This window comes from Periophthalmus magnuspinnatus, chromosome 12, assembly GCF_009829125.3.
Source record: "Periophthalmus magnuspinnatus isolate fPerMag1 chromosome 12, fPerMag1.2.pri, whole genome shotgun sequence".
Lineage (NCBI taxonomy): Eukaryota > Metazoa > Chordata > Actinopteri > Gobiiformes > Gobiidae > Periophthalmus > Periophthalmus magnuspinnatus.
This window is the reverse complement of record NC_047137.1, coordinates 12,962,132-12,988,454: the sequence shown is the minus strand read 5'-3', so window position 1 is coordinate 12,988,454 and position 26,323 is coordinate 12,962,132. Positions and strand designations below refer to the sequence as shown.

At 39.8% G+C, this 26,323-nt stretch overlaps 2 protein-coding genes across 3 annotated transcripts in view; one reads left to right on the top strand and one right to left on the bottom strand.

Annotated features, from left to right (window-relative positions):
• The first annotated feature begins 318 nt into the window (after positions 1 to 318).
• Positions 319 to 17,637, top strand: akna (AT-hook transcription factor). The gene is made up of 25 exons (XM_055225580.1): positions 319 to 511; positions 985 to 1,564; positions 2,721 to 3,018; positions 3,795 to 3,869; positions 4,474 to 4,642; positions 5,287 to 5,378; positions 5,475 to 5,534; positions 5,818 to 5,936; positions 6,014 to 6,201; positions 6,690 to 6,778; positions 6,960 to 7,019; positions 7,337 to 7,455; positions 7,931 to 8,129; positions 8,586 to 8,713; positions 9,277 to 9,420; positions 9,970 to 10,489; positions 11,583 to 11,689; positions 11,963 to 12,150; positions 13,391 to 13,526; positions 14,030 to 14,143; positions 15,810 to 15,937; positions 16,078 to 16,161; positions 16,496 to 16,740; positions 16,920 to 17,004; positions 17,382 to 17,637. The coding sequence occupies exons 1-25, from the start codon at positions 319 to 321 to the stop codon at positions 17,516 to 17,518; spliced, it is 4,257 nt and encodes a 1,418-aa protein (XP_055081555.1). The 3' UTR covers positions 17,519 to 17,637.
• Positions 17,638 to 19,861: 2,224 nt separating this feature from the next.
• The window catches only part of stxbp1a (syntaxin binding protein 1a), a 35,562-nt gene continuing 29,100 nt past the window's right edge, over positions 19,862 to 26,323 (bottom strand). Inside the window, exon 19 of one of the 2 annotated variants that reach the window (XM_033976280.2) lies at positions 19,862 to 21,776. In XM_033976280.2, coding sequence (XP_033832171.1) covers positions 21,694 to 21,776 — 83 coding nt within the window. In that variant the 3' untranslated portion in view covers positions 19,862 to 21,693. The remainder of the gene's footprint in view (positions 21,777 to 26,323) is intronic. The other variant, XM_033976279.2, reaches the window with a different exon arrangement.

The window sequence follows — 26,323 nt, the reverse complement described above, 5'->3', positions numbered from 1 at the left end:
ATTTCAAACATTTTTTTCTTGTCACACAGGTTTCTCGTTGTACCTCAGAAGCATGTGACGATATGAGCCCTATAAGTCAATTTACGACCTTAGAAAGTGGAGTGATGCAGCACTGGCCCTCCCCTGTCCCAGGCTGACCGCCACAGCAGAGCCATGCACAGTCAGAGGAGGTCCGGGCACATATTCTGGACCCCCGCCCCACCCAACTTGTCGCCCTGCAGCTCAGACAACTCAGAAGAGCCGGAGGAGGAACAGGAAGATGCCCAGTCTCTGGTGGGCCATAGCAGGGAAGAGTTGGAGGGTGTTGTCCAGTCTCTGATGGGCCACAGTGGGGAGGAGGACCGGGAAGATGTCCAGTCGGAGATGGACCAAAGTCGGGGTATCAGTCTGGACCTTGTTCTGCATAGGATAGGGCTCAGGGACGACGAGATGGGGCTGGGGGTGTACTCTGGAAATGCTAGTCCTGAAAACTATACAGACAACTTCAATCCACTGCCTGCAGAGGGCGATGGTGAGTGTTATTAATGCAGATAAAATGGTAATGTAAATATCACAATATTGTGTGGGCAGAGATTGAATCTTAACCTTTGGATTAATGGGCAAATACTCCATTACTAACCTATTAAAGGCATTGATCTGTGTCATTTTACATTCTTTGCAACGATCCATTTTTCAGCGTGATCAGTTTATAAGCACATTTTACCCTACCTCATGAGCTGCACTGGTGAAAGCACAAGTTCACAACTAACCCCTTTATTAACAAAAAAAGCCTATGGAGGGCTGCACTGTCTGGTCAAAATACACTTGGAATGAATCTGGTACACCGCAGCACCTCCACAGCATCCTCTGTAGAGCTCCGAGGACATCTGAGCTCATATTACCTTTAAATATTTTTACATTTAAAAAAATAGCGAGCAGACACTTTAACAATAATTAAGGTAATGTTTAGTTACCTAGGCTGATGTCTGTTGTTGTAACTTCCAGATGAAGACTTGGATCATGGCTCTGGTCCGTCGATGGTTGGCACTGACCTGGATGTTTCAGATAAGGAGGGCTACGAACCTGAGCAGCACTGTCACACTACCAAGGGTCTGAATGATGACGTAACTCCCCAAAAGACCCACCAAGTCCCCAGAGAAACATCCCCTAACCACCACTGCCCCAACACACAGCCTGCTGCCCCCTCCAGAGCACCCAGCCTACCCCCCCTCATCACCCCAGAAGAACTACCCAGCCTGGGCATTCTCGACGAAATCTTCCCCGAAATCCACTGGTCACAAAGCTCCAGTTCACTGTCCAGTCCTCGACCCAAAGAGCCAGATGTCAAGTCCCATAATCCAGCAAGTGAAACAAGAGCTTTAAAGGAGCACGGTGCTGTGAGTAAGATCCCTGTGAAGGTGTCCGTGACCAGGGAGAAGGGGAGTGTGACGGAGGAGACGCGGTTAAGCACTACGAGTTTATTTAAAGCGGGGCCACGGTCTCCCAAATCCTGCTGTCAGAACAAACCAAGTCCAGAGAGAGAAAAGAGGGCGCACAGGAGACAGAAGAAGCCTGCTCTGTTTAGGTAATACACTACACTGACTTCAGTTTTCAAATAAAGACATGAGGCCAACTGGCAGAGGTGGGTAGAGTAGCCAAACATTGTACTCAAGTAAAAGTAACATGATTTTAGTAGAGTCGTGTAGAAGTAGTGGTCCAAGACATTACCTGTTACTCAATTAGGAGTAAAATTGTTCTGTTGGAAAAGTACTCTAAAAAGTACAATTTCTTTAAAAAGATACTCAAGTAAATGTAACCGAGTACGACCCACCTCTGTTATCCAGCCCATAGCCCGTGTCTGTGTATTGCTTTCATTTCTTTTCATTAACTTTCAGTCAAACCTTGAAAATGTATTACTGACATATCATCATATTAATTACCCAAACACTAACACTAATGTCTTTCAGAGAAGAATTTTGAAGCTAGTGTTTTCGTAGTGGTGGTTTGAAGGAGACTTACTTTACAAAATTGACTTTTAAGCGCCTCCATGTTTTAATGACTTCCCCTCGTCATTAACGCGCTCCAAGTTTTAGATTTAGAGTGATTCATGCATGTTTGAGTAATCTGTATTGTCCTGCAAAATTCACGGCACCATTGCTCTGAAATTTCTGTTTGCCCCCCTACCCCCCATACACAACACCCACTGCTCTGTACTAATTTAGTTTTTTTTTTTATTATTACTATTTTACTTAAGAGGTTATACATATAAGATTCAGCAACACATCCTCTTTATACAGCTAACTTCTTACGTTCAAAGTGGTCAATTTGGTGGTCATTTTGAGAAAAGAAAGGACAAAAAGACAATGCTATAGTCGCCAAAAAACAATGTATCAATATAGTTTATATAGTTAATATAGTTTCAGTTTCTTTTTTGAGGTTTGCATTCTCCTACTTAAACTACTGCACATCGCATCAGGTTTGTGAAGTTGTAGTTAGTTTTGTATCCTGCTTTTTGCATGGGTGACGCAGACTTGTCGGCGGAGCATTGACTAGGATGGTATAGCTAACCGTAATGAGGGTTTGAAGAGCCCGGGAGAGATCACTAGATTACTCAAACAGGGATGTCATCTAAAACCTCTTCAGGCATGTTTGTGATGAGGGAACAACATTATAACATTGTATAAAGCTTCAAAAAGTCCATTTAATTCTATTTTCCCTCACACACTCTTGTTCTTTCCCAGCTCGGGGGTTCCGATGGCGCTCCGGCCGGACCTGTCCAAAGTGGAGCCCAGGGTTCACTTCCCCAAAGACAGCTACACCCCTCCACAGAGCCGCCACCCCAAGAGGAGTGACTGTCAGTCCCCGGAGCGCCCCCTGGTGTACATGTCCCCGGCTGACATCGTGACGGAGGTCCTGTTCAGCCCTGCAGACGATGGAGCAGACCCAGAGGAGGAGGAGCACACCCTTGAGGCACTCTCCATATTTCCCCCAGATTTCAGGTCCAAGCAGCAGGCCATCGCTCTGGTCAATGAGCTGCAGGTATACTGTACTGTACTATACTGTACTACACTATACTATACACTCAAATCACGTGTATTTAAGGGTCGCAATGATGAGTTTAACCGATGGATAAACTTTGCTGCTTAGACCCCAGTTGCTGTTAAAACATTTGACATGTAAAAGGTTAAACTACATCAAAATATTGGTATGGTATCAGTTATTTCATCCTCACATTTACATTTTTTTCTTGAAGCTCGAGGCTTTATTTGACAGGCCAGTGCGACATGAAACGAGAGTGAAAAGTAGAGAAGGCATTTAGAAAATAGTCAGAGCGCCGAATCACTTACAGAACATAAGTGCCGTAGATTGTGCTACTTGACTACTGAGCAGCACAAAAAAATACATAATTTTCATCAAACTTTTTAGACGCAGTGCCAAAATAGTGTAAATTGTCGAGGCGGGTATAAAGGTTCAGATGTGCTGTACCTGAGCGCTACACTGTAATCTACTGCTTCTAATGGGATATTTGACCTCTTAGTGCAGAAAAATAACCAAAATGTTCCCACTAATACAAAGAAAAAGTAGACATGATAAATATTGACTCACAAAAATAATAGTTCCATCTAATGTATTGAACTATACGTGGATATAGTATTTATGGTGACTATTCTTCACTATTCCTTACCCTCTGTCCATCACTCATTCTTTCGCTCTTCGCCCCCTTGCTGTCCCTCATCATCTCTCTCTCGATCTCTCTCTTTTTCTCTCTCTCTCTGCCCCTCACCCTCTCTTTCTCTCTCTCTGTCTTTGTTCAGGAGGAGAACAGCAGGCTGAAGCTGAAGTGTGCTGAGGCGGCCAACACCATCGACCGGTTGCGTCTGGAGGGAAAGGTACTCGGCTCATCTGTCATGTTTACAGTCTGTGTTTGACTAAGGGTGTTTGAATTCAGATGTACTGTTGTCTCATTTGACACACACATTATATCTGTCTCAAACAGTTTACTGTCCGACGCCTTTGAACATGATGGATTATTTCCATTTTAAATATATTTTCATATTTCACAGTGATTGACAATATACAAGCCAGTGTGAATAGGTTTGTTTGCCATTGGTCTTGATTCAAATTTCAAGAAAAAAAAGTCTCAGTACTGACAGTAGTAGTCGAATAATAATAGTAGTAGACAGCAATAGTCGAATAAAGAAATTGTTGGTGGACTAAAGACCTGCTGCAGATTGATTAGTCTAAAAATGGGGTGTGGGAAAAGCTCTCAAAACTATTACATATTTCTGTATCTGACCCAAACTGCACTCACAAGACCACAGCTGTACGGGAGGTCATGCAAGAACAAAAGTACTAGACATGTATATAAAATGTATTTGTATAAAAATTGATTAAATTTGTGAATGATGAGTTTAATCTGTCTCTTTTTTTTTTTTACTCATTTTTCACGTTCTAGTGAGTATGATTGGGTTTGTTTGTCCTTTTTTGTCTCAGGTGAATTTGTACTCAGATCCTCCTAAACCCGGGCTGCCTCTGCACTCAGGCCTCAGAACACAGGCCTCCCGACCTATGACCCTGGAGATCCCCTGTCCTCAGAGGGCAGAGGTCAGCCCCTCCTGCCCCTGCCCCTCCCCGCAGACCGGAGCGCGACACACACAGCACAGTATGTAAAGTAAAAACTTTCACTTAGAAGGAAGCTCCACTAGATATACAAATGTTTTTTTCTTTGAACAACTTTGCTCTTTGCCCCATCAAACTAAGTGATTAATAAAACACTGAAAAAAAATTACTTGACCTGTAAAATAACAATTGGCGCTGTGCACAACAGCGGCAACCTCACTGTTGGCACCACTACTACCTGTCCAATTGTATCTCTAAGTTAATAAATCTGATCTAAAGATCAGGCAGTGGACAGAGAGCTGCAGGTGGATGTCACTGACAACACGTTAAAAACTACACAAATAAAATGAACGTCTGTGTTTAGAGTGTTTAGAGTTGTTTGTGTCTCAATGCTAATGCTAATGTTGAGGCTTTATAAATATTAAAACAATAACACAAAGTATTCTACATATAAAGTATTCTACGTATAAAAATAATAATAGTAGTAATAATAGTAATTTGAATTTAATAGGTTGTTTACTGTATGTTTTCCAGTTTTCCAGAAAAAGAAAGTAAGCTGTTATCAATAATTAATGAGTATTAAGTAATGTATAGAATAGTTTTGGAGTATAATTTCTGTATGATGTGTAGTATTTATGTTTAATATTATTATTTCTTAAAATGATGTATGCTTTATTTCTCATACAGGAAGTCCTGTGTCTTCCACATCTACCTCAGAGGGAAGTGGCTCAGACATATTTGACACACTATATCAGCAGGCTCACGGGTTTCTACAAGATGTAAGTGATTTAATACCAAACCCCTCTACACACACAACACACACACACGTGTGTGTGTGTGTGGGAGCAGTGGGGCTGAAGCTGAGCTGTCTTTAGGTGGAGGCCTTTGAGGGGAGCCTACAGAGGACTGAAGGACAAACCAAACAGCAGATGCAGGTAAACACTGACCCATCAACATTTTGTCAGATATTACCAGTTAAAGGTACTAGTCCTTCAACTACCCTGTTTCTATCTCCTGTTTCATATTATTTCATAGTCTTTCCCCACTATTAATTTCTCCTTGTGCTTGTTTTTTGATAAAAGGTTAAGATTTACTTGTTTTTCCTTAAGTTTATAAAGTGGCTTGTTTTTGGAGAATAATAAGTGGGTTCAATGCTTTGAATTCCATGCATATAATAAGTTCTTTATTTGTTCACTTGACACAGTTTCTTCTCTGCAGGTCGTCCATGAGCTACTTCAAAGACTGGAAAGCCTGGAAAAAAGCTACCTGTCAGCTAAGAAAGAGCATAAACAGCTACAGAGGCAGGGAGTGCAGACAGGCAGCTTTGACCCTCACAGGTGATTCAAAATATAAACAAAAACCATACCTTACTCTTAGGAAGCTCTTGGCATTGTGGTTTTTGTTTGATTTTCAGAGAGCTTGAGAGTTTGATCTTCCAGTGCGGTCTACAGATGGACGAGGTGAAGGAGCGGGTTCTGCAGCAATCAAACAGACTGGCTCCACCCATTTGCCAAGCTCCTCCCACTCATCAAACCACACCCCCTCAACCTCTTCAGACCCCGCCCCTTCCCATCCACGCTGCAGTGGAGGTCCCACAGTACAGTAAGTGTATATGGCATTACTTTGTACGTAAAATGTAAGAATTTGTAATATGGTTATGTAGAATCCTTCTGTTTACAAGACACAGAGTCGTGTGTATTAAGTTGCCTTTGTCCAATTTTACCACTGTGGGGTTTTTGCCAAGTCAAGAATAAGTAAGACCAGAGAGTGGACATGGAGCTGCTGCTGGGTGTTACTGACAACATGTTAAACACTACACAAATAAAATAAATACTTCATCGAAAGAGTTGTTTGCGCCTCAATGCTAATGTTAATGAAAACTTTGAGGCGTAATAAATATTAAAACAGCACCAGAAACTGAAGTATTCTACATATAAAAATAATTAGGTAGTGTTCGGATTTTTAAAAAAGTGACTGTTATCTTTGAGAGACAATGAGCTCCCTAGCGTGCTGCTCTACTCAGTTTCTATATTGTGTTCTTTATTACCTGTTCTGTTATTACAAATGAAAATGTTGTCCCTCTCTCACAGGTAGCTCTCCATCCTCCACATGCTCCTCAGTGAGAAGATGTAATGCGGCAGAGAGACTGTACCAGCAGACTGAGGCCTTTCTGGATCAGGTAAGAGGGAGGAGGGAAGGGGAGGGAAGAGGAGGGAGACAGTGAAGGGAGTGTAAACAGGGAAGGAGTGGAGGGCATGAAGGATGGAGGAGAGAGAGAGGGGGAGTGGAGGGAGGGTTAGACTCAGTACACCTGTCTGTGCCTCGTCCTGGACATGCGTAATACAGTGTTCGTCCTGTAGGTGAAGGCTTGTGAGGAAAACCTTCGAGCAGGAAAACTAGAGCCACAGCACCAGGCAAAGGTAAGAAGGATCGCACCACACGTTCATCTAAAGGTACTTTTTACTAAGCTTTAAGGTATTTTGTACACGTTTCAATATAATGGTTAATTTACATATTTACTGATACTGTGTTTATATGTATTTAACTTTTTGTTCATGCCATTTTTGTATTTCAATAATAATCTTGAATCCTTCTTATTTGATTCTCTATTTAACCCGGAAAGTCCCACTGAGATTCAGATGGAGTTTACTAAACCAAGCTGATTGGCCTGTTTAGTCTGTATGCTTTGCTCTTTGTACATTTATTGATCAGCCTGCCTGTGTCTCCTCCTCTTCAGCTTGTGCAGGAGCTCCTTCAGAAGGCGGACACTTTGGAGAGGAGGTACCAGTCTGCAGAGAAAGAACATGAGCGAAGGCAGAGGCAGAGTGAGGAGAGAGGCTGCTTTGACCCTCAGAGGTGAACAAAACAACAATCACCACGATCTTAAAGGAGGCATATTGACACCTGCGGATCATTGTGTTATAATTTGCACATTTTATGTCACAATATTCATCTAAAACTACTTAATAAAAGAAAGAAGTTCATTGATTAACCAGGATGGAAGATTACAGAGCCTAATAAGGTATTAAATGCTGATTCCCGCCTGACCCTTTACATTGGTGTAAACGTCATCGCAACAAAGCGCCGCTCTGCTGGACCGCGCTGTCAGACGCAGATCACTCTGGAGAAAATGCCCTTGTGACACTGCCAAATTGTATGCGTCTCACCAATTAAGAAAATAAAGTGCTATATAAAAATTTGACAATTTCACCAACATGGTTAGCACTAAAAAGTACATTTTTCAGAACAGGCCTCTATTGATCATGTTTTGTATTTGTTAAATTTCTGAGTACATATTTAAATTGTTATTTTGTGTTTGTTGTGACCTCAGGGAGCTGTACAGTCTGATCCTGCAGATCTCTCTGCAGATAAACCAACTACAGCAGCACATTATCCAGAGAGAAGCCACACCCTCCCATCAAGCCACGCCTTCTCAACAACAAGCCACACCCACCAACCAATCCACTCCTCTGCCATCTCTGCCAACACAGCCACAGTGTTCTGCTCAGTGTAGAGTGCAGAGGATCCAGGTATAATGACACTGTTTTAAACTCAGTTTATCCTGTGTAACTCTGACCTGCCTATCAGTTGTTTTTGTGTCATTTGGCAAATCTTCAAAAAACAATGTTAACTCAAGTGACATGCTCCAGTCTTGTGACATCCTAAACTTCATGCCACAAACTACCCTGCCGTCAGAGAATTTTGTCTCCACAACGCACTAGTGAATGTATTATATTTAGGTAAAAATCATGATTAGTTTAAATACAACTTGTTTTATTTATACCAAGATCTTACATTATATTAAATTATATGACAAATATGGTTAACTTGGATTTCTGTGTCTTCAGTTTAATGTCACATGTTTTCAAATGTGGATTTTCACATAGCTTAGGTTAGTTCTGTTCTGCCTTTGAAAGTGAATTAAGGTTGGTCTGTTTAAACATTTTCTTAAATTAAATAAATAAAAAAGTTCAATGTATTTGCAGTGTGACGCTTCATCTGCTGCGCCTGGTCCACCTTTCACCACAGTTTTGAAGAGCCCCCAGCCCCAAACCCCTGCACCTGCCCCTGACCCTCTCAAAGCTGGACACGACGAGCCAGACTACATCCATCTGTGAGTGAGACATCCATGAACACAGGCATATTCAACTTGTGGCCCAGGGGCCAAATCAGGCTTTCCAAGAGATCTAATCCGGCCTGTGGTCCTCCTGCCAAATCTTTTCTTGTTTACTGGTTTAGTAAGTCCTTTTACTCTGGTTTAGTGCTAGTTTAGACCTTCTAGTTCTAGTTTAACCTTGGGTTAGTCCTAGTTCAAACACAGTTGGTTCTAGTTTACTGGAGACTAGAGTCACTGCTGGATCAGCCATTTTACAGAGCAGTGTTGGTGAAGCCTTTTGTGTTTTATTTTTGACAAAAATTGTATATAGTTGTTGTTGTTATATTATCATTACTGAAACAGATCTAGATCTCCAGCTCAAAGCTCTGAAAAATCTGACTTTCAAGAAAATGAATTTGAAGGCTTCACACTAACATAATGAACAATGTGAAAAAAAGATCTCATAATCCATGTGAAAAGAATGTAAACAAACTTTGTAGCTCTAAGCTCATGTGTGTGATCACAGCTGATAGCACAAATCTTTCTTTGGCCCTATTCACACAGTCAGTTGTTTTGCTCAGGTACCACAGCCTCAGAGTCCTGCCTGTGCCTTTAGTGAAGGACCTGAACTGTCATGGCCGCCCTGTAACAGCAGGACCTCAGTGTGAATGTGAGGAGGCCCCGAGGCTGTCCATGGCCAACGCTCAGACGCCTTATAGACACAGGTCTGTATCAAGAATGTTTAAAGGTTCACTGTGTAACTTCTGGTGGCTTCTCTCCATAGAGATTGTTTTGCATAGAATGTTCTTCAGTATGGCATTAACTTATTTCTCTCCATGGAGAAAAACAGAACATGCCACCAGAAAAAGTAACAGGTCAGATCTGTGGAGAGGTGACTCCGCTCACAGTAGTATGTAGTATGTATGTTTTTCAAAGGATTTTTGAACAATACAAACACCTGTAATTGAATATATGCAAGATACATAAAGTAGTAAAATGCCATACTGTGGGACATTCTTGACATAGAGACAACTGGTGAGAGAACTCTTCACTGGAAAAGTTACATAAATACAAACAATAAATACAGTTTTCTACATTTTAAATCAAAAAGCATTAAAATACATGCACATTATTTATGTCAGTTTCCTCACTGTTGTTACACTTAAAGTTCCTTTCACTCTTGTAAATATGCTCTTTATGTTTGGAAAAAATGCAGTTCTTTAAATAATGACTTAAGTTAAAATCAGTTTCTTTTCTTCTTGTTTTGATGACAGAGAAACTGACAATGCTCAGCCAAGTCATCCTCCAACAAAATCCAACCACCCCCAGGATCTTCCTCAGCCCTCTCCCAGCAGCAGCACGCCTCAAGTGGACAGCTCGTTCACTGCAGAGGCTTTGGACCCCCACACACATAGTACTCCCAGCAGAGGACGGTCTGAGATGGTACAGTCCACCAGCAGAGGAGGGTCTGAGATGGTACAGTCCACCAGCAGAGGAGGGTCTGAGATGGGACAGTCCACCAGCAGAGGAGGGTCTGAGATGGGACAGTCCACCAGCAGAGGAGGGTCTGAGATGGTACAGTCCACCAGCAGAGGAGGGTCTGAGATGGTACAGTCCACCAGCAGAGGAGGGTCTGAGATGATACAGTCCACCAGCAGAGGAGGGTCTGAGATGGGACAGTCCACCAGCAGAGGAGGGTCTCAGGTGGGACAACCCCCCAACAGCAGCCTGAGCAGCATGAGGGAGGCCCCGGACAGGACGGGCCACATCTGTAAAGTGGAGCAGGGGTCTCAGGTCTGAAGAAGCATAAACTAAATCTATTTAAATAAAAGTGTGTATTTTTAAAAGTAAGGCCTACTTATTTTATACATGGTATTGTCCAACAGCAGCTTTTGTGTTTAATTCAGCTTTATACTCCATCCTCTTATACTCTATACTCTTTATACTGTACTACAGACACTCCTCCTATTGGCCTGTCTCTGTCATTCTCTGTAATAACCACAGAGCTAATGGTTAATCACTTGCACCTTTTTCAGTCTATTCATCCCTGGCTTTCAATGGATTTTTATTCATTTTATTTTTTGTTGAGGCCTGCAGTTTTCTTATTCCACAAACTGAAATTTAAAAACATTCAAAAATAGCTTAAAGGTGCACTATGTAACTTTTCTGGTGGAGGGTCCACCACCTGTTTGAAGATGTTATATTATTGCTTTGTCTGAGCTGTTCCACTCTGATTTGACCATTACTTAATTTACCCTGGTGGCATCCCATTTGTCTCCATGGAGATAAATAAGCTTAATGCCATACTGTAGAACATTCCAGGCAAAACAGTCAAAACTTTGAGAGACAAGAATGTTACGGAGTGCGGACACTTCACTTGAAAAGTTACATAGTGCACTTTTAAAAACACCTAGAAAATGGTCACTGCTGATCAAAACTATTTAAATCAAGATTAAGATTCTGAATTCAAGTCATTTCTTAGATTTTTCCTGCTCCCACTATGCATTTCTCTTTGTTTTACAATTTTTTTTGGAGAATTTTAAGATTCTCTATGGGGATGTCATTCTTTTGCAAGATGAATAAGTTTAATAAAGTAGTGTGGAACATTCCAGGCAAATCAATCTCCATCAGCAAACAGGTGGCAGATCTTCCACAAAATACTTAAATAGTTACCTTTTAATATTCATAATTTGTCTCATGTTCGGTGCTAAACTCATCTAACAGTACTAAACTATTATTAAAATTAATTAACTCAGATCTGGTTTGTTGTACATAAAGTAAAACCAAATGAGTCTGGACATTTTTATGGTTGTTTCATTACGATATTGACATTGTACGACTATCACTTTGCAGTTTTTATTCTCTAATAGTCACATTTGTGTCTCAGGATGGACTGATCTCTCCAGGCGCAGACAGTGGCTTTGTGGGGTCAGAGGGAAGTCACCTGACACCTGCTGCAGTGACCAGTCCTGTCCACCAGAGGGAGCCATCAGAGTGAGGCTTTGTATTAGACTATTAAAAGATTTATAATATTGTAGTTATGGTTTTAGAGATACGCATATGTAATATTGAGTTGTGTAATCTTTCAAATTGTGGTTAGTTTTACAGTTAATTCACTTTTTATGCAATACTTGAATCACAACCGTGACATTAGCAAAAACACTTTAGCACATTTCTGATGGATTACTTCACTATTGTTTATATATTGTCATTGGAATAATTTGATTTATTTATGTTTAATACCACCCACTTTTGTTTATTCTCCAGTGGTCTAGATGTGCCCTTTTTGGTTCCATCTCCTGGTCCCTCCATGAGCAGGCAGACCAAAGAGGGGCTGGTGGTAAAAGCTAAGCCCAGCCTGAGGAGCCGCAGAGGGGGGAAGAGACGTGCCTCCTCAGCCTCCTGCTCCCAGCTCCCCAGAGGCGGCCACATGCACAGTGACTGCAGCCAGTACAGTAAGGATCATGCTGTGTTCTGCATTACATTTAAGGAGTATATTTCATTTGTATTGGCGCCTGTGATCAAATGTGTGGTGATGTAGTTGCTGTGTGTAGTTGTTTGTAGGCTTTCTAACTCCAAGGCCTGAGCTAACCTTTTCAGTGCCCAACTGTAATTCGTGGACCTGTTCTTTTGGGACACTGAACCAAATAAAAACTCTTTTAATTATTTAAGTCATGATACAGTTGGTTTTTTTTCAATCAAAACAATTGAGAAAAAATGCAACATGACATATTTCTTTGTAGAAAATTGACTTTTGACAAATTTTTCAAAAACAAAATTTAATCTCAGCAGAACAAGTTTTACATTCAAAACTGGTCAATCATCCTCCAAAAGTAGTTCAGAAGTCTTAGTCCTGCTCTTGGGAACCACAGAGCATCACTGGTGTAGTGCAGCCTGCCACGGGGGTTCACACTTCACACATGTGGATTTAGGGTCAGAGGAGTGGAGTTGTTTGTCTAAAACCAGCTGACATATTCAAAGATTTTTTTTTACATATTTGCACATTGGATTTTATGATATTTTTTTCCATATACTTCTGCTGAAGAAAACTGAGAGCTGTCAGAACAATCAAATATATCAGTCACATTTCCACATGGAGTATACTGTCTCTATTCACACAGTGTGTCCTCTCTGCTCAGACCCTGCTCCCTGTTTGATTTTCGGTGCAAAAGTCAGGACCAAAGTATTTAACTATGTGTGAACAGACCTGTAGTACAGAAAAAACAAAGTGAATTCAATGATCATTTTTGTGAATGAAAACTGTGTCAGTGTCCAGAGAAGAGCCTGAGAACTCTGTGAACTGATGAGAACTGTTCTAAATGATGAGACCAGCTGTGCCTCTGTTCACATACATGTTTGAATCAAATGAGACTGAAAGTTTCTCACAGGGTCACTGGCGTTCATTCAATCAGGAACATTCTTCGCTATGAATCATGGGAGACAACTGCTTGACACAAGACCAGACAGTTGATTCTGTGTCAGTATCAAAGTGGCATGAACATGTGGCCTCTTGAGGTCAGCTTTTAAAGGCTGTGACAGCACCAAAACAGCAGTGCTCTGCTCTTCATCTGAGCTGCAGAACACAGCTCCTACACAGCGTCACAGCTGCTCCATGTTGAGCCTCACTGAGGCGTGAGACAGGCTGCATTTTGTCTTTATTTTTGGCACCAGTTCTTAATCTCCATCTTTTCACAGGCAGCACTACATCTGAAGAGGTCCACAGTGACCTCTCCTCTGGCTCCTCCCTCTCCCGCTGTGGCCCCTCCTCCAATCGCCATGGTGACCGTGACCCTCTCAAAGTCCCAAACACTGGTCGAGGAGCAAGGCCCAAGTGAGTGGATCCTGTCTTTATTTTGACATTGTGTCAGAGCCTTGTACATGAGAAACTTTACAATCTATCTGTTATGTAGTGAATGCTGAAGGCCAAGTAAGAAAAATAAATAAATAAAAAATTGATTGTTATGAAAAAGCAATATGGCTGACTGTCCTTCTGAAAGTGTGAACATTCAGGGGTCTCACAGTCATTCTGCTCCTTCAACAACCAATCACCACCCATTATCTGCACTCAAATATGTTCTTAAAAGCCCTGGTGAACCACATGTTCTCTGATTGGTTGATCCATCTGTCAATCCATCATTTGAAATCCATGCTATGTCTGTACTTGATTGCAGAAGCTGTTCCTGAGCAGTTGTGGTGTGTAAGTACAGGACTGGCATGTTGTGCAGTGTATCCTAACTCCTCACTTTGGCAGTGTGCTCTTCACATGTGACTCATAAAGTTTTGAAATCGCTTAATATGAATGAACAATGTTAAATAATGTATTGTGTTTTCCAGTGAGCTGTTCCATGAGCTACAGGCTGAAGTACTGCATCTGAGGGACAACATGGACTGGTTTGTGAGGAACAGAGCAGACAGGAACCTCCCCAGCACCTCCACTCCTATCAGCAGGTCTGTCGTACTTCAATGTAATACAAGTGTTTTACGTAGACAATACAGAGAACTGTGGTGTCACCCTTTACTCCATTGCCACAAAGAGCTAAACAGTAAACTCATTTAAAGATCATATATTATACAAAATGGATTCTTGTGAGCTTAAATAGACCCTAAATATGCAGGGTTTGTGTGTTAAACATGTGTGAATTTAATAAAACAAACGTAGATAGATCAGAAAACAGCATTGTAAGGTACTTTGTGCGTCTGGCATGCACTGATTACTGATTTGTCTTCAACTGAGTTTTCCTCAGGCAGAAGGAACAGGCAAACTCCACTCATACAGTTCTGGGATGTTTATTTAGGAGGATGGAGCAGGTGACATCGAGAGAATGATTATTACACAGGTAGTTTCGTGGGAGTGTATGTGTGTGTGTGTTTGTGTCTGTGTGTGGTTATTTGAAAAGAGGACAAAACTATATATGCATTTGAAACACCATAAACAACAATAAAGTATACAGTGAAATGAATAGAGAAAAAAATGACATGCTATTACACAAAAAAACCACAGGAGGGCGCTCCAACACAATAAATTAACTTATACGCAAACCTTAAGTGTATAAAAGCAATAATGGCCGAAAGAAGAAGAAAAACTGTACAAAATGGGGTAAATACACTATTTACAGATAGGCGCAGGGGAGAATATTGTCTGTTTGCAAAAGGATGGACAGTGGATGGACAAAATTGGAGCGTTGTTACCTAGTAACTGCACGTGGAGCACATCAATACATTTTTAAATAAACTGGCAAAATATAACATTCACACCCAATTACAAACAATACTTATATCGTTTGAACGCACGCAGTATTCACACAAAAGGTTAGGCAGGATGACCAGTGAACAACACGAGGCTCTGCTCCTCACACTGAAATAACTGCACTGGACTCACGGGCCACGGCTCTTCTGGAACTACAATAATAACAGGTGCATCGTGGGTAATGCAGTTCACCGAACTTTTAACAAGCATAATATGGCGCCTTTAGCTAATTGAAACGTTCGCTAACAGGATGATTCCACCTTTAGTATTTTCCCAAGCTTGACAATTTTGGAGAAGTTTGTAATTTTACTTCCTGGTTGAACATGGGTATCGGTTATAACAGATGTAAGATAATTCCACAACTGTTACCTAGCAACCATGCCGTACGCCAAGGTGCCAAATTTCATATAATATATATATATATATATATATATATATATATATATATATATATATATATATATATATATATATATATATATTTTTAAACACCTTTATTTTGTTAAATGAATGTTTAAACTGAAAAAATGCCTTCCTTGAGTGTAAATTGTCCCTGAATTTTTTAATAAAATTTTGAGTTTTACTGACATGGATAGGGATATTCCATCTAGAACTCACCACTACGTCCTGTAATTCTCAACTTTCTTTCTGAACTTTTTCAGGACAAACTGCCACTTGACTGATGTAAAACTGTAATAAATATTTAGCGCAGGTACAATCCCACCAAACCAAATCAGAAAAAACATGAAAACATATACACTTTAAACTAGGCTCCCCCTCAAGTCTCAACAGTAAATATTTACATTTATTTTTGTACTAGGTGGATATTTTGATGAACAAATGGTGAAGTTGTGGTCTGTTTCTCAGGTCTGATAGACACAAGGCAGCTCATAGGGACAGGAGAGACAGAGGGACGACTGAAGACGGGACAGGTGTAAAGAGGCAGACTGACCACACGAGGGCAGTGTTGAGCAAACTATCCCAAACTGACAGCTGTGAGTCTGTGCTACTCTATCTATATACGTGTGTGAAAACTTAATGCATTTTCCACGTGTACTCAATTATTATTTTAAATTAGTTTTTTACAAAGAATCCTGAGTTTCTTTACGTCCTAAATGCTGTTGTATTGTTCCAGGTTTCCCTCAGCAGGTGTCCAGACTCACCCAGACGTCCGCTGACCCCCTCACGCACCCAGAGACAGAGCACAGACCACACCTCAGTAAGGACCGTTCTACTCTCCTAGTGCTGCATATTTCAGTTCCTTTACCCAACCAAACGGAGATAGTACAATTTAGTGTCATCACGATACTAGAATTTCAATCTCGATTTTGATACTAAGGAATAGACTCGATACTCAATTTCATTTCTGATACAAAAATGATAATAAAAACACTCTTTATTTAGATAATAGAATGTGATTTTCAACATTGAACTGTATTACTTTCTTTTATTTTCCAATGTGGCTTCATTTCTGTCCTGTGAATGTATTGATACTTCCTTAAATGAGTTAGTATACTAGTTTTAGTATCGATTAGTATGTTTTACACTTCCAGGACACAGCTCAGAAAGGACAGGAGGAGGAGACAGAGATAGCAGGGCTTCTGTGTGCGTTGAGTGTCTGCGGAGAGGCAGGTCCAGGGGTATGTTATACTTCTGCGGTGACACATTTACACTTGTGATTTATTATAAAACCATGTTTGTTTCTCGGCTTCTCTTGGAGGTCTTAAAGAGGATACGTCCACCCCCTCACTCCACTGTCCCCACCAGTGGCTGTGTGGAGCAGCTGAGACAGGTCTGGGTAAGTGTTGTGTTGTTAATATGGCACACTGTTTAGCACGCTCACCTCACAGCTAGAAGGTCCTGGGTTTGACTCCTGGCATGGGGCATAGGCTCCTTCCCTCTGGGGCCAGGGCTCCTCTGAACATGACATTTTGAAAATCTAAATAAGTGACGCTGTACTGTATGTTGTGTTTGTAGACGGTTGCAGCCACAGACGGTCTCAGACTGTCCCCTCCTCAGACAGAGCTGTGTCCTGTGTCCCTGTGTGTGCTCACCCTCTGCTGTAAGTCCTACCACACACACACACACACACACACACACACCACTCTGACTGACTCCAGGAGATACAGAACTCGCTAATTACATTTCTGGAGACATCAATAAAACACTATAAACATGTAAACTGTTGAGGTTAAAACATTTTTACATAATGCGTCACTGTTGAACTTAATTGTTTGTGAAATGCTGATATCCAGAGACTTGCTCAGGTGAATGTTCTGGAGTTTTGAGGCATGTTCATAATTGTGTATCTACAATAAGGTTCCACACGTATCATATCTGCATATTTCTTAACTTAATTTTACTCCAGTCAAGTTAATTTGTGATATTGAAATGATAATAATATTGTTGAATGACATCATGTATGTTTGTGTCCTTCAGGGTGTACTCCCCCCCTCCTCCCACCCTCCTGTCCCCCTCTCAGAGCGACGACCGGCGCAGGCTCCGGAGACCCAGAGAGGGGAGGTGGGGCCGTCGTTTACCCGCAGAAGGACTCTCTTCTCTGGACGAGCCCCTGAGCCGAGCCCTGAGAGCCGCCCGGAGCATGAAGAACACGTCCAGACACATGGTCCATACACTGGCATCGGGCCTGCAGTACCAGCACACACTCGCCTACACGCGCTGACATGAGGGATTATATTTGAAGTTCAAGGAAAAAAGGTAGTAAAATTATATTATTAATGGTACATTTGGTTCTCACTTTACTGGTGCAAAGTTACATATGACTGGTCAGACAACTCATTTCAAGTTGTCAAAAAGTTGTAGGAGTGAAGACGTTTTGCTGCTCATTCAAATGTTCTTCAGTTCACATTTCACTGAAACATAATTAACAGAATCCATTTAAAGGTACACTGTGTAACTTTTCTGCCTGTCTTGTTCCTCATATCTCATCTCACATCTGCAGACACACGTATAGTAGTAAGAATGTATGTTTTCCAATGGATTTTTGAGCAATAAAAACACTTGTAATTGAATAAAGGCAAAATAGATGCGTTTAATGCCGTAGTGTGGGATTGGAAAGTTACGTAGTGCAGCTTTAAGGTTTTGCTTGATAAATTAGACCCACTATAAATGATTAGCCGTGTTGAAAATTGTAACGTCACCTGTAGCCAAGCAACATTTTGGACTCATTAGTTTGTATTTATTCAACTAAAATACACAGGCGTTGTAGTTGGAAGTGAGTTTGAACTTGGCTGAGGCAGATTCTGGTGTTGTGCACTTGGGCAAGACACTTCACCCACTTTGTATCCTCTGTTTACATGATGACAGAGAAATCACTCTGTATATTTATGTTAATCATCAAAAAATACCTCAATTTGTCACCTGGCGTTTTATCACTGTCCTCAAATATGTACTAATATAAATATAGGTGTAAATAGACTCTTTTAAAGTTGTGTCGTTCTAAACAATGTCTTGGTTTAGATTGAACCAGCAGAATGTTTTATACAGTTGTAATGTAGTTTAGTGTGCACTCTCAGGGCCAGTGCGAGTGTGTTATCCCTGACCCTGTGGCAGAGGGACTCCTGCCGTACAGCTCCAGAGCAGAGCTTTGACTTCTGATCATATTGATTGAATCTGTAGACGCAGATGTAGTTAGAAATATTTTTGTTTCTAATAATTAGTCATTAAGAATTTAATTTCACGTCTGGGATTTTAAAATTCTAACCAGAGATGGAGAGAGGAGTCAAAATACATTTACCTAATGTTCTGATTCTGATTTCTCATTCTTAAAAAAAATTAAAAAAATAAAACTGCACATTTTATTTCAAATGTACGTGGTTAAAGGCACTTGCAGCTCACATTCTCCTCTGAAGCTAAACAAATAAAAGTGAACTCAAAGGCAGCGTGTCTTTGCTGTGTTTGTTTTGAACTGTATTTAGAAAAGCACTGAGGGAAATAAGAATTACACTGGATTCTCACTGTTCTTATGTTATTGCTACTTGCAGATAGATTTAGCACAATTGTATAAACTAAACTCGTCTTGTCAAATAGTATTCGTCTGTATGTTTTTATATTGTCATTTTATATTTTTTTAATGTTATATTTTACCATTATTTCATACTTTGCAAGATACTGTATTTTTACCTATTCTCATTTGTTAAAATAAAAAGACTTTTGCACTAATGTTTACGATGTTTTCACTCCACCTCCAAGTGCTTACACATTATCAACTTTAGCAAGATTTTGCTAAATATTTATAAATTCTGTAATTGTAATTCTGTCTATTGGCCACAAAATGGCTCGATCAACTCAACATATACTTAATCCTGTTTTTGTTGTGTCCCTGGGCAAGTCACTTCTCCACAGAACTTTCACCATTCACTACATTTTGCTCGTCACTGGTTCGCTGTGCCAATAAGAACACGGCTGCCAGTCTGCGCCAACAGCCTGAAAATGTCAAACACAATGTCATTCTAGACAGTGAGAAATGTGGAGCTTTTTGTGTATCAGCAAAGTGAAACTTTAGCTAAAAGTGTTCTGCTGCAGTACATCTTTGTCTATCCATTAGTCAGAGAGTGTCTAACTTGTCCTTTAAAATACATTATTTATATATATATATATATATATATATATATATATATATATATATATATATAAAACGTATAAAATACAATAAAACGCACCGAACCTCCAGAATTCACTCATGAAGCTGTGGAGGTTGCACTGATTAATGATTGTCTGCAGGTGTTGGAGTTTAGGTAGTGACGATCCAGATCAAATAACCCGGATTGTCATCAGTAAAAGCTATATTTGAACATGTTTATCTCATATCAGGTTAAATCTATTTCAGTCAAGTTTATGAAATTTAAAGTTTAAAATCTGAATCTTACACACAGTTCCCTGAAACATTAAAATCATGTGATATTAAGTGGAGCCGGTGAGGTGATGGAAGCCAATTTATTGACAGCCTTATACATGTAGTACACATGGAAGTATTGTTTGTGCTTCAACACTCGCAAACATACAACCCCAATAGAGCTGAGCGGGACCGGACAGGCCCATGTTTCCCCCTAAGGAATCTTTAGGAACCAGTGTGTGGAATCAGCCCTATACAACAGACAGCAAACCCGAAAAAACAACCAAAGGATCAACACAATCCAAGCGTTCGCAGCACAGAAAACAAACGCGTATAGTGCAAAATTACAACTCGTTTGGCCAGGGGAAAGTAAAAGGTTAATTTTCGCAAAGCCATTCACCGTTGTGGCGGGGTCTACATTGCACCAGAGGTAAAGAATAAGTTATTGGCCTATTTATTTCTATTTTTTTATTCCCAAACTAAGCTACGGCTACATCACAACATATTAGCTAGCTTCACATGAGCATTTTTGAAAGTAAAATATCACTACTTCACAGTCTGAAAAATCACCAGTCAACATTGAGACGCTAAAACGGCAACTAAGGGTTTACACACGACACTAGAGTGCATGGTCCGGTCAAACAAAGTCCCAAATATGGCGGCCCTAACAATTAGCAAGCACAGGCCGATATACATTTAAATTTGAAGATTATTTTTTAAATGAAAAATAGGAGACAATACTTTACAGTCTTGACTTTACAGAGCGTGGTTTGCTGCTGATTAGACAAGCGTTTCATAAAATAGTTTCACTGAAAATTGAGGGTTCAGAAGTGTTGAACAGACACGGTTAGCCCCATATATGGTCTATGTATGCACGGCAAAAAGAATAGCTATTTAAAATAAAATAAATAAATAGTATTTAAAAGTATTAAAAAGTATTTGGAAATTTTTGATTATTTTAGTGAAACATCATAATTTTTTTTCAAGTTTTTTTTTTGTATTTCAAGTTAAATTTTCAGCAAGCGGTGTCAGAAAGTTGATTTTTGATGTTTTCTAATTCCACTGCCAAATAATTTAGCTTTAAAATAACACGAACTAAAACTTAAACCAGTCATACCATCTTACAATTAACACAAAATTTGACTATTCTCGATCAAATAAGTAAATTAATCAAAGATAGTCAAAAATACTCAATATTTCCATTCATTTTTACAGTGCAGCATCACCTAACCTACAGCTAAAACTTAAAATTTATGATAAATTTTCTCTATTCCTGAATTTTTTTGGGACCTTTTGGACAACATTCCATTATCCAAAGCTAAAATTGCATATAACAAATTCAACACTCGGAACGTAAATTTTCAGCGAGAATTTTCAACACAACAATTTTTCAACGTTTGCATTTCCCAGGACATCCGGATACGAACACAGCAACAGTCCAAACGATTCCAAGCATGCTACTGGATTGAACACCTCGACAAGGGGGAAGGGGGCGGAGCTCTCAGATGAAATATAGATTTATATATTGCATGTTTTCATCGATATGATATATTTTACAACATCGAACTCTCAAAACGTCTCTCCTCCAAGTCTCTGCAAAAAGTTCACACCGAAAAGTTAAACTGAAAAAAATAAATAAGTCTTACAATTTGGTACAACAGGTTTTCAATGGCCTCGGGTTGTGATCATAGTTGCGTCCGTTTAACTTGCAATTCTTTGACACAACATTATATATTTTTTTTAAATCTTCTACAGTTATGACGACATTTTTTTCTTCTCAAGCAAGATGCATACACGAATAACGAGGGGCCTTTTGGGGTAGGGTTTGAGGGGTGGGGTTTTTTGGCGAGGGTGGGCGGGGTTAAGCCGAGGAGGAGAGCAGTGATTGGAGGGTTTTTAGCTGGCCACTTCCTCGTCTGGTTTGTTCATGGCCTTGAGCTGCTCCAGGAGGCTGGTGGGGGTGAAGATGTGGGTGGATCCTGGGCACAGAGAGAGCACACAGTTAGCGCGGGTTTTAAAACGGTTAAATAATGAATATACAGGAAGTAAGTGTCATAAATGTGTTTTCAGCTCGGGTGGAGGCTACAGTGCGGGATGGGGCGTGGCTGCTGGGATGGAGAAAGTGTCGATCAGTGAGGATGGGCTCTAAAGTGGGAAATGATATAGGTGTAGTCCAGTCCAGTGTGGATATGGTCCAGTCCAGTGTGCGTCTATTCCAATAGCCCAGTCCAGTGTTGGTACAGTCCAGGCCAATGTGGGTGTAGTCCAGTATGGGTGTAGTCCAAACTAGTGTGGGTATAGTTCAGTCAAGTATGGGTGTAGTCCAGTCCAGTATGGGTGTAGTCCAGTCCAGTATGGGTGTAGTCCAGTCCAGTATGAGTGTAGACCAATCCAGTTTAGGGGTAGTTCAGTCCAGTATGGCTGTGGTCCAATCCAGTGTGGGTACAGTCCAGTGTGAATCTAATCCAGTCCGGCGTGGGTGTAGTCCAGTCCAGTTTGCTTATAGTTCAGTAATAGTAATAATCACTATATTGTAGCGCCTTGAGAGGCTTCGACGAGCCTGTACCGCTTGTAAGGAGTTAATATTTTTGCATTTTACTACTAATAATAAGAATGGTATTTTTGCAGTGATTATCAAAATAAGATGTAACACTACACATTTTTTTTTTTTTTTTTTATAATGACCAGTCTAAGGATTATGACAAAGGAAGCAAGCTCATCTCCAGGCCAGTTAGGAGTCAGCTCTGCTCACAGTAAGGCTGCATTTTTAAAGTATTTTACACCAATAAAACGTGCTTGTATCAAATTGTGTTTATTTGGTAAAGTGTTCCACAGTACGACTTTTTTTTAGGCTTTTGGACACTTTTGATCATCTTGTATTGACAGTTTTTGCTTTATAACATAATATTTTTGGACAAAGTTGGAGAGTTACTTATCATTACATCATTGCATCGTATGTACACACAGTTAAATAGTAAAATAGTTGAGATTAAAGTGGTAACTAACCTCTTGAGTAAGTCAGTCCATCTGTATCTGTAAATATAACTGTGAGGTACAAAAGTCAATATGTCGTCAGGTTTGGACAGAGTCAAGTCTAATAAAACACTGGAAAAGAGGATGTATCAGTCTGTTTTCAGTCATGATTTTTACCGTTTTTATTTTTTAAACCAAAAAACAGTATGTGAATTTGTCATTTTTTCAACTATCCAATGAAATGTCTCCCGGACAACCTTGAATCAGTTCCATATCCCAATATAAGTCTTTATCAAAGGTGATGATGATGAAATGAAAGCAGGGCTAACACTATGGACTGATGCAGCAGCAGTGATGGTGAACTGACTCACTTCAGCTGTGATTTGTTTATGATTTTAAACGACAACCAATCAGGTGCCGGAAACGGTGCACATGCAAGCAGTGACAACTTAGCACTAAAATGGTGTGTGGAACTACATGTTTAATATTTGTGCTCTCTAGAATCAAATAATTACAAATAAAATTAATCAAAATAAAAACAAAGATGACAGAGACAGCTGAAGACACATTTAAGACAAAGGACATTTGAAAGGTGCTGGTTCAGACTAAAGCCAACAGTTTGTTTGTTTTTTTTTTTGTTTGAGCTAATGAAAAATTTAATATATTCAGTTGACTTTACTCCTCTTCAGACCTGTTCAACACAGTCAGCTCAAATATCAGACACAGGGTTTGTTTCTCGGACAAAGCTGCGTGTTTCCAGGGAAACATTAGTATTGGAAGCAGTAGTAGTAGAAGTATTAGTAGTAGCAGTAGTTGTAAAGGTAGTTAGGGTTAAGGGGAAGAGGAAGAGGCAAGCCCATCGCAGTTGGTCACAGTGATATGGGGAATGAGGGTTGGGTCCACCACTGACAGGAAAAAGAGAGGACGCCGGAAGAGAGGTCAGGAGCCCCTAAGAGCACGTGTGACATTTAGGGTTATAATGAAGTCAAAATACTCTACATATATATCACAAAATACCTCCAATCAGTTTTAAAGTATTCATATCAAACGGACTATTGTCAGATATGATCTTTGTGTCAAATGGCTTAAATGTAGGCTTTAGATTTCAATTAGGAAATATTAAAAAGGTGACACAAATAATAGTAATTTTCTGAACAAACATCTTGGTGTAGAAAATGGCTTCTACAAATAATGTGCTTCTCTGTAGAGCTCAACAGTGCCGCCCACTTCAAAGACTGCTGCACTTCTGAAAGTAAATTCTCCATTAATTATTCCAATAGACATTTTTACGCTTTAAACTTACAATGACGGATTTTAAATTAAAGTGTCGGTCTTGTTAGTGGCGAGTGGTCACTGTTTCATGGCTCCATTGTAAAGTTAGCAGAATGTCTCTCATAGATTTTTAGATATTGGGGTGTTATAACTCGATTTGTGCTGAATAACTTGCTATAAAAACAGGAGCAGTAGACCATTTGTAAAGTGAAGACGGGAGTGTGTCCTCCGCTTTCTGCTGTCAGTGGGATCTACACACAGTTCAACAGGAGAGGCTTGTCCGCTTCTCTGCCGCTTTAAACAGGCAGCTTCGTGAAACACAACAGCTTCACACCACAGGGTTCTGCTCCGTCGGACAGAGCAGAACCAAAGGAAAAGACTGGTTCTGTCACAAAGTGCTACTACGGACATGTGGCAGTATGCTGTGTGCTCAGCCATACTGCTCAGAGAGACTACGGAGAAACCAGGACGCCCGCTGGTTTGGAGCGAGATCACTTTATCAGAGGTGAGACATCGTCCTACTGTCTGTGTGTGAACTCACATGTGTCTCAAAGGCCTCTGAAAGTGTCAAGGGTCGACAAACATGTTCCTGCCAAATGTATAAATACATTTCATTTTATCACCTTTATTCATAAAATATGGTCACGAACAGTAATGTTTTTTTTTATTAATCATCACAGTTTAACAAATGTAATGACGCCTTTTTGTTTTGCAAGATACTGTCCTGATCTCATAAGAAAATGTGACGCTCGTACAAAATATCTTAACATTTTTACGAGCTACGGTTATGTTTTTACAGGTATGTTTTAAGATCTGGTCACATTTTTATAAATTCTGTATTACTTGTTACATTTTTTTAAAGATTTGGCTATTTGGACATTCATACATTTATGAGTTGCTGTTACGTTTTCACAATATTTATACAAGCTTTTAAGTTATAGTCATGTTTTTACATGATTTGGTCACTTTTTAAAAAAAAAAAAACTGCTGTTACGTTTTGAAAAGATTTGGCCATGTTTTTAGGAGTTTGAGATACTGTTCTGTTTTCACAATATATGGTCATGTTTTTAAGAGTTCTGTGTTTACACGATATATTCACGTTTTTATGAGTTACTGTTATGTTTTTACAAGGTCACATTTTTATAAATTACCCTGTGTAATCCCTCTATTGTCCAGGTATGATCTACAGTATATAAACTACAAATTATAAATCACTGGTACTTATTTTAAAGGTTTGGCCATGTTTTTACGAGTTTATGAGTTACTGTTATGGTTTTTACAATAGATGGTCAAGTTTTTATGACTGTCACAAGTTACTTTTATGCTGTTCAAATACATGGATACTCTTAAGTTGGATATGGTCACATTTTTATAAATTACTGATATGTTTTTAAAATGTTTTATGTTGGCCATGTTGTTATGAGGTACTGTTCTACTTTTGCAATAAATGTTCACGTTTTTATAAGTTACAGACACATTTTTTCTCTTACTTTTCTCTTCTCTTATGATTTTACATTGTATGATCACATTTCTTTTAATTAATGTTGGTTAAGATGGTTATGTTTTTACAAGTTATGGTCATGTTTTCATGAGTTACTGTAAAAGAATGCAAAAATAACTAAAAACTATCTAAATAAATAAATATGTATCAAACATGATACACCCTTTCAATATAATTTCAATGTAATTATCATGTTTCAAATACATGATAATCTGTCTCTTGTAAAAACATGGTCCTACATTTTAAAAACACATGTGTTGTAAAAACTTAAAACACATTAGCTAATTGCCACTTAGCTAAATGTTTGCTGAAATGTTTTTATACTCATTTGGCAATTAAAAAACGCTGGCTAACACAGAGGCCTAGCTAAAAACTTAACGTAGTTTATTGCAATCTATTAATGTAGTCTATGATGACCCTTTACTATCAAACTGTTTTTCATGTTGTGTAAAGAGGTAAATTCTGAAGGGGGGATTAGTAGGTGGGGTCTGGTAGATTGGGCGCTGTTTAGTTGGCGCTAAAGCAGATCAGGCAGAGCAGGGCTACAGCCTCAGAGTGTCAGCAGAGAGACGTCAGAGGGCAGCGTCGTCCACACATTGGTTATGGCTAGGGCGTTAGGATTATCCAAACCGTAACCTTTATCGCTGTCTGAAACAATTGTAATGGTTGTAGTCTCTCTGCAGACAGGTCCTGAGTGGTGAGCACAGAACACAGTGATGGTCCATAGTTTGAAGTCCTCAGCGACATGAGGGCTGCTCCTACACGCCTCTGGAAGTGTTA